This window comes from Carassius auratus, chromosome 4, assembly GCF_003368295.1.
Source record: "Carassius auratus strain Wakin chromosome 4, ASM336829v1, whole genome shotgun sequence".
Taxonomy (NCBI): domain Eukaryota; kingdom Metazoa; phylum Chordata; class Actinopteri; order Cypriniformes; family Cyprinidae; genus Carassius; species Carassius auratus.
Window position 1 is genome coordinate 24697816 of NC_039246.1, and position 8626 is coordinate 24706441.

The 8626-nt window shown below is 37.7% G+C and overlaps 1 protein-coding gene and 1 non-coding gene across 4 annotated transcripts; both read left to right on the top strand.

Moving 5' to 3' along the window:
• Positions 1-333: 333 nt before the first annotated feature.
• On the top strand, positions 334-7993 carry LOC113063685 (N-acylneuraminate cytidylyltransferase A-like). Of its 3 annotated transcripts, none has more exons than XM_026234027.1 (9): positions 334-886; positions 964-970; positions 1046-1106; positions 3316-3468; positions 3964-4097; positions 4278-4372; positions 4471-4642; positions 7229-7388; positions 7652-7993. In XM_026234027.1, exons 1-9 carry the CDS (start codon positions 465-467, stop codon positions 7861-7863), a joined length of 1416 nt encoding a protein of 471 aa, XP_026089812.1. In that variant the 5' UTR covers positions 334-464; the 3' UTR covers positions 7864-7993. The 3 variants fall into 3 exon arrangements, with proteins under 3 accessions (XP_026089812.1, XP_026089816.1, XP_026089804.1); XM_026234031.1 differs by having other exon boundaries at positions 336-531; positions 631-886; positions 964-1106; positions 7652-7863; XM_026234019.1 differs by having other exon boundaries at positions 337-886; positions 964-1106.
• LOC113068782 (U4 spliceosomal RNA) lies at positions 4752-4892 on the top strand. Its single transcript, XR_003279601.1, has one exon. It is a non-coding gene; the product is annotated as a U4 spliceosomal RNA (small nuclear RNA).
• Positions 7994-8626: the final 633 nt, after the last annotated feature.

The window sequence follows — 8626 nt, forward strand, 5'->3', positions numbered from 1 at the left end:
GAGTTTATAAAAGAAACACAATTAGCAAGAAGACTTTAGCCCAATTATTTTTTTTATTTTTTTTTTTTCCGGGGGTTTGAGCTGAAGTGGAAGCTGGAGGAGCTGAACACGCAGCGCTAGCTGAAGCTTGGGCTCTGATATTTTTTTTTATTATGTATATATATATATATATATATATATATATATATATATATATATATATTCATTTATTTATGACTTCCCAATGTGATCACACCTCAATCCAGTAGATGGCGGTAATGCACAAAGATTGCAAACTGCCAATAAAACTCACTGAAGAAGAAGAAGAAGAAGAAGATGATGATGATGCAAGGTAAACACGGCACGCTACAGTCAGTGAGCAGTACTTGTTCGGGACCGGAGCTACGCCTCCCAGCCGCATCTGGATTTAAGATATACTTTTATCTGCCTGCTTATATTAATATATTGATTGATTAGCAACACTAATGGCCAAAGTTAGCGATAAGGTTAAGCAAAAGTCGAATTACGATAGTGCTAAGCGCCCTTCCATAAATCGAAGAAGACGCAATGATTCAAGACCCAAAGCTGCTCTTGCCCGTGGAGGGGGTAAAGTCATCCCTCTGATAAACGGTAAGCAAAAGCCCAACGCAAAACGAAGACGACGCAATGATTCAAGCCCCAAAGCTGCTCTTGCCCGTGGAGGGGGTAAAGTCATCCCTCTGGAAAACGGGAAGCAAAAGTCCAACGCAAAACGAAGAAGACGCAATGATTTAAAACACATCGCTGCTCTTATTCTTGCTCGTGGAGGGAGTAAAGGCATCCCTCTGAAGAACATCAAGATGCTGGCAGGAGTTCCTTTGATCGGATGGGTGATCCGAGCAGCAGTGGACTCTGGGGTGTTTGACAGGTTTGAATGAATGGGACGTCACTCAGTGATTGCTGTGCTATGTGGCAGTAGATCTTATGCTGTTTATGTGTTTGCAGTGTTTGGGTGTCCACTGATCATGATGAGATCGAGAAAGTGGCCGAGACTTGGGGGGCTCAGGTGCACAAGAGGAGTCCAGAGGTGTCCAAAGACTCCTCAAGCTCACTGGACACCATTCAGGAGTTCAGCAGACACCACCCAGGTTGTAAATCAGGATCAGTTGTTCTGTATATAAGGGGTATGACTGCAGCTTGTAAAACGAGTATGTCCACCTAACTTTACTGCTGTTTCCTTAAAACAAAGAAACAGGTAATGCCACGTAAACGAGTTGTCAATCTTGCTGCCTGCCACGTCTTTGTTATTTGCATTGTAAATGAAACCTGAAAAACAGACTCTACAGCTGACAATTATTCATACACTGATGCAAGGACATTTTTATAGTGTAGTTTGATTTTGGTATTTACCTGCAAAGTAAATTTTGGTTCTGGTGAATAAGGGGGGGCGATATATCAGTTAGACGATAATATCCAAATTGTTGTCTGGACATTATGCAAAATTGGGATATTGAATATTTAATCATTTTTACAATTCAAACTCCCAAACATGAAAAGAGCTAAAAGGAAGTTAAAGAGAAAACAAGTAATTACAATTAATAAAATAGCTGCTAGAAAAGGCAAATATGCGTTGTTTGCGGAAAACTTCAGCTTCTTTAGCCTGGAGATGGTTTGGTTTTGACAAAAAAGACGAGCAACAAACGTCACCTATCTGTAGAATTTGTCGCATACAGATCGCCGTATAGCTGAGCGCCACAGCCAACCTCTTCCATCATCTCCGTACAACACTCAAAACACAGTTCGAAGAGTATGAAAGGCTTCGTGCTGAACAAAACAGCACTGCTGCTACAAACACTGTACAAAAAAAAAAAAAAAAAAAACGACACAACAGACCAAACATTCACAAAGAAAACACCATATGACATAAAAAGCAAAAAGTGGTAAAATTATTACAAAGTCTGTAACGAGTTTTATTGCAAGGTCTATGTTGCCAATTCAATCAGTCAAGAAGGATGGGTTTCAAGAAATGTTACAGACTTTAGATTCCAAATATAATCTGCCTTCAAGGAGATATTTCAGTGAAACAGCTCTACAAAAACTGTTCAAGTCTAGTCAACAAACGCTGTCCCATAAATTGCAGGTCACCTATTGTGCCACGACCTCCGATCTGTGGTCCAGCAGAGCCTTGGAGTCGTACTGCAGAGCAGTGTCTGTGTTATTTATTTTGTTCCTTTTATGTTTTCTTTTATATTAATATAATGTGTAAAAAAAAATTATATTGTGTTGTGTTCTAATGTTTACATTTTGCAAAACACAACCTTTTTTAAAGAGGTAGTCACATTGTTGTTAGTCTATTACTAATAGAGTACTGTTTGCAAAGCACAAAGTTAATTACGTACATATATTGCACTGAAAAAGCACTGTTCTTTAATTAAAATAAAATTATTAAAGAATTTAAATAATTAAAAATATTTAGTACAGTAACTTTAGTTTAAATGAATAAAAGTTTAAATCAATAATGTCTCATATCTTTATGTACTAGTAATTCCATACAATAATAGGTCAAATGCAGCAAGTCAAAAGACCAACTGGACCTTCTTTGCCAATTTGCACACATTTCTTTAAAGGATTGCAAAATTATCGTCTGAATACCGATGTCGAGATATTGAAAAAAAAAAAAAAATATCGAGATATACATATTGGTCAATATCGCCCACCCCTACTAGTGAACAATATTTATTGCCATTCAACAAAAACACGAGAAAGACACAACACAGCTTGTTCCTCAAGGTTGCTAGATTTGGCACATTTGTCACAATATTTTGTCAAATTCAACATTCTTATCGTTAAGGCTTGAGCAGTATTCTCTTTAGACCCCTGAAGGTTAAAAAACGTGGGAAAATATACTCAGGGGCCTGTACAATGAAGCTAGATTAGAATTTGTTGAGCTACCATCATGGTACAGGCCCCTGGTTGAGCTGCACTAGAGAAGGCAAACGAGTGTTACAGTATATCACTACGTCAGACACGCTAGCTTTCTCAAGACAGACGAGCTTAGAGTGGTTACAATCATCCGGTATAAATCACGCTAAAATTTATTTGATTTTGATGCAAAATTTACACTGAAGCTCGCAGGTGTCTATTGTAAGGGAAATTACATTTCCCAACCAGGCACCTAGTGGAGCTAATCAAAACACACACTACCTAGTATGAGAGTCTGTTCAAGTACGGGTGTACCCCCCACCCCCCAAAATAAAGACTTTATTAAAGAGTATAATCGGACCCCTTTAAATGGCTACAAATGGAACACGATGGAAGCAGTGGTTGCGGTTAATGTAATTTAATGTTCTTGCGCAGAGGTTGCCGTCATCTGTAACATCCAGGCCACTTCTCCATGTCTGCACCCTCAACATCTCAAAAAGGCTGTGGAGTGCATCACTAAAGAAAAGTGTGATTCCGTCTTCTCTGTGGTCCGGCGACACCATTTCCGATGGCAAGAGGTCAAGAAAGGTTTGTTGGAGTGCATTCTGTAAATGTTCAGTTTGGGGTCAGTACAGATTTCGAAGGGGAAATTTCACCTTTATTCAAAGAGGAAGCATTATATTGCTAGAAAGTAACACATTTATTGTTCTTTTGAAACTTCTATTCATCAGAGAATCCTGAAAACAGTTGCATCACAGTTTACACCAAAATATGTAACTGTTTTCAACATTAGCAATAATAGGAAACGTTTCTAATTATTATGTTCTTATTAGCAACAAATCAGCATATCAGAAGGATTTCAGAAGCGGCGGAGTACTGGCATAATGGCTGCTAATAATTTAGATTTTGCCATTACAGGAATAAATTGATTTTGTTTGAAAATATTAAACTTATGTTAAATTGTAATCATTTTTTTCACCGTATAACGGTTTTCTTTTTTGATCAAATAAGTGCAGCCTTGATGGGCATAAGAGATTATTTCATTTTGAAAACACTAAGCTTTTTTTTATATATATATTCCAGATTGCCAATGTACAAAGCCATTGAACCTGAACCCATCTTGCAGGCCACGGCGTCAGGACTGGGACGGAGAACTGTGTGAAAATGGCTCTTTCTACTTCGCTACCAAAGAACTTATAAAAAAGGGGCTACTTCAGGTAACATTTTGGGTTTTAAAATGAGTAAAGGCCACCATTTAACTTAATGACCTACATAATACCGGTATGTGACCAAAAAAAGCTTGACATAACAATCCATAGGCAAGAAAGCATATTGTCAGTCTCCCCAATCAACCTCTTTGTATCTTGCATAATTGTCATTTTTGTAACATTTCACAGGGTGGAAAAATGAAGTACTTTGAGATGAAGCCCGAGCACAGTGTGGATATCGATGTTGACATAGACTGGCCCGTTGCTGAACAGAGAGTGCTGAGGTGAAGGAACAACAGGCTCCATGCTACTTCATATCAGCAAACACACACTGTGCAAACAGTGCAAAGTCTGAATATGTGGGTGTGTGTATTTGATACAGGTTTGGTTACTTCGGGAAGGACAAACCTGAAGTTGTGAGGCTTCTGCTGTGTAACTTATCAGGATGTCTGACAGACGGTCAGATGTACATCTCAGCTAAAGGAGAGGAGATGTTGTCCATCAACACCAGAGACCAGGCTGGCATCGACATGCTGAAGGAAGGGGGAGTGGAGGTGATTCTGGCTTGTTTGACAACCTTGTGTTACTCAACTACTTATCCCATCATTAATTATCACAGGGGCTCCGACACACAAGTACTCAGACATCTTCTTTTGGTTTGATATCTTTACGCAGTGGCAGTGTCGTAGCCTATGAGGTTTATCCGAGGCATGATTATTGCTAATTGAAAACTTTACCCAATACCCCGCCGTGATGACATGAAATATAGTTGGAACTGGCAAATTTTGACGGTGTCTACAGAGACTGATCTATTAAAAGAATTGAAAGAAATGAGCAAAAAAATTAATACTCAAGGCCATCCTTAAAAATATTTTTGTTTGCCGTAAGCGGATCCGACCCTGTCAATTTAGCACCGACTCAATTTTTTTTGCTTTTAGTCCGACCGACTTGCCGATTGTAAATTTGCGTTAAGACAGACCCATTATTTTTTTACTCTTCATACAACTAATACAAACGCAATAAAATACTATTAATTATATTTAAGTATTGTAAATATATAAATTGCCTTGGCCTACATACAAATGAAGGCTATCTTCTTTAATAAAAAACAAAAAAACCTTTGACGTCATCTGTGTTTACACGGATGTCACACTATGGCCTGTGCGTTCGCTTGGTCTCATACTCTCACTCACTGTCAGAGCCAACGGTTCGCAATTGGTAATGATGGCTGCGGCTGCAGTAAACTAAATGTTCGCGGTCACTGTTCAAAGGCATACGGGTTCGGGCACCATAATACATATAAAAAAATTCATTAAAACAGCTCGACACTGCTTTAACTTGGCACGAAGTTCTGGAAAAGCTGTGCCCAAATCTTTTCCAATCCCTTCTCCTCTTTAGTCTAAAACCGTGACCGTGTCGACTGTCACTTTATGTTCGAAAATCTATTGCACGAATCAAGCACGAATCAACCAACACAAGTTTCGAAAACGAAAATATCGGAGCGCGTCCGTTTTTTTTTTGAACAGGCATCACACAGCAACTGCAGCTTCGGACAAACGCATAACAGCAAATAATACTTCTGCACGTTTCTCTTTTTACATTAGAAATGTGAATTCAGCCGATATTCAGTCTCATACAGTTTCGGGCTTGAATCGCCTAGGGCTGTAAAAATAGCTGAAAAACTAAATTAATTTTTTTTTTTTACTTAAATATGATCAAAATTTCACTTAGGGTGAAGAAAAGCTTCTTGCTTCTCTTTTGAGGCTCAAGATAGCGCATCGAGCAAAATATTACTGCATGTTTATTCAAAGCATTAGCATACATGACTGTGAAAAAAACAATATTTAAAATAATGTTTATGAACCAATTATTATTAAGTTGCTTAAAGAACTATAAACAAAACAGCATCATGTATGCAAGCATTGTTAAATAAATAAAAAGGGCGGAAAACCAGTCACACAGGATACATTTTTTTACAATTAAATTAATACATAAATTTTACATGTCTTTCTAAAAATGCGGCTCTCTTGTGCAGATGCGAGTCCAACGGTGTCCCTCTAGAAAATGCGCGGAATATGCGTTCTGTGTGAATGGCTTGGTTTCAGTTTTGATGTAAACAAGATCTTTTTTTTTTAGTGGCTTCAACTGGAAAAGGTAACATAACCTTATAATGCAATAGCACATACATCGTAATCGCATCTCGTGCGCGTACACGAGGTGAAAGATTAGACAGCAGATAGTGCGTGTCGAGCTCGTCCGCCTTTGAAAGTTGTGTAGACACAGCTGTGCGCGCGGCGAAATGGAATGTAACACGTACTGGGGCTCATAAGGCAGCTTCCTTAATGCACACCTAAAATTCGAATGCGGATTTTTATTTTAAATTCAACGAATATTCGAAAAAATATTTTTTTGACAGCCTAAGAAAATCGCCTATGCAATTTTTTTGTTGTTGTTGAAATTTTATCATAAACACAGCCATGTTGAAGCCTGCAGTAAATGTTTTGCATTATGGCAGTCCACTCTGCTTATTGTTTTTCGAAAATGTTGCACTCCTGTTTGTCATTGTGCACGTAACTTCACGCCAATAAATCATCAGAAATATTGGTCTTTACCAATATATTGAATCTTTACGTTCGTCCTGCCTGTTGTCCGTGGATTTACCTATATTTGGTGTTATTTGCCGTATAAAACTTTAGACATGCAAATCGATTTTACAATCGATTCAATGAACACTCGTCCCTCAAATTAAACAGGATTTTTTTCACAAAAGTGACAACCCAAGAAAGCAAAGTAAACGCGCTCTCATTTGTAGGTTGCGTTGATACATAGCGGTGGATGCAAGTAAAACAGTACCTCATTTTTCTTTCTCACCTGAAATTCATGCAATAAACATGTTTTTGACAAAGATTTAAAATTGTTTGTTGCGCCCGAAGACCCAGTCAGTGACGTCACGATATGCTAATTTGTTTAAATTCATACCGACGTCGTCACCATCACAAAAATGTACTTTTTTTTTTTTACATTGAAAAAAAAAAAAAGACCGACCTTACGACCCTTTTTTTTATTATTACCGTTACTGCAAACCAAAATATTTTTAAGGATGGCCTAATTTTTTTTTTTTTTTTTTCCCTCTCCTCTAGGTTATTTTGATAGAAAAAAAACCCATTGCAAAAGCCTTAGCTAACCAACTCTCAAAGAGAATGAGCTGTAAGATGCTGCAGAATGTGCGTGACAAACTGAAGAAGGTGCAGATGCTCATGAAGAAAAGAAGGCTGGAGTGGAAAGAGGTGGCATATTTAGGTGAGACAGGAGCTCTAGGTTTCTTCCAGTTACATCAGCCAAATCCCATGATCAGTAAGAACATGGTGTATCTTAGAAATGGTGTGGCTAATACAGGTTTAAAAGATTCGACCTCAATATTAACAACAAATACTAAAACCTATTACTTTTATAATTTAATCGTTTTTTTAGAATGACTTAAACACATCAATGTTTCTTTAAAATAACTCATTCAAAAGACAGAATGATTGCTCAAAATATTTTTCCGGACTTCTGTCTATCAGGAAACGATGAGCCTGATGTAAAGTGCCTGGAACTGGCAGGGTTGAGCGCAGCACCCATGGATGCCCCAACAGTTGCGCTCAACCATGCCAAATACATCTGCCACAAAGCAGCGGGTCATGGAGCCGTGCGAGAGTTTGCCGAACACATCCTACTGCTGAAAAAGAAGGCTAAGTCTCAGATGGAGCAGGATAGAATTTGCAACACATTTTAGGAGAGATAGAGGTGTTCATATGGGCAAATGGTGCAATTGTCAAGTTCTGATCTATTCCACACTTGAAAAGGACAATCCCTCCACATGAAGCTTTTAACTGGATTTCACTCAATAAACAGCCATGGGAACAGTTGTTTGTCTTTTATTTACCATTCCTTGATAGCAGTAAACAGGCGAAAAATCTCAAAAGAAATGACAAATACCAGTTATTATTTGAGTTGACAGCCAAACTAAACAATTCTTCACATTCACCTCAGCTAAACACAGTACTGTCATTGCAAAATACAAGGTTTCCACTTTTAAGAAGTATTTTCAGTAAATTATTCTAAGGCATCAACTATATCCTTTACAAAAAAAAAAAAATTGTTATTTTAATTTTTTCAGAATTTTCTTATCTTTTAACCAAGTATCTGTAGCCAAATAATTTTTGACTATACATTTTTAACTGAATTAAGAACTTGGTTTATTAAGATTTCTACAAAGTTTAAAATTACTTTTAACCATTTCAAAACACATTCTTTGTCAAACAATGAATTTGGCTTTTCTTACTTTTCCTTTATACCCCACAAACAACATTTGAATTTACAAATACCACTGCAAAAGTCCTATCAAAGTCAACAAGAGTTAAGAATTTGTGTTTTCCTGAGTACCATTAGCGCTGCTTAAGTCAGTCTAGACAAACATGGCCAATATGGCGCTTACCGGCTGTCCTTCACAGTATTGTGGAAGGCTTGGTCTTGCACAGTCACCTTGATGACAAAGA

Coding starts and splice junctions, on each gene's coding strand:
- LOC113063685 (XM_026234019.1), top strand. CDS start 465: ATGGCCAAAGTTAGCGATAAGGTTAAGCAAAAGTCGAATTACGATAGT. Junction 887..963: donor GACTCTGGGGTGTTTGACAG/GTTTGAATGAAT, acceptor ATGTGTTTGCAG/TGTTTGGGTGTCCACTGATC. Junction 4,098..4,277: donor TAAAAAAGGGGCTACTTCAG/GTAACATTTTGG, acceptor AACATTTCACAG/GGTGGAAAAATGAAGTACTT.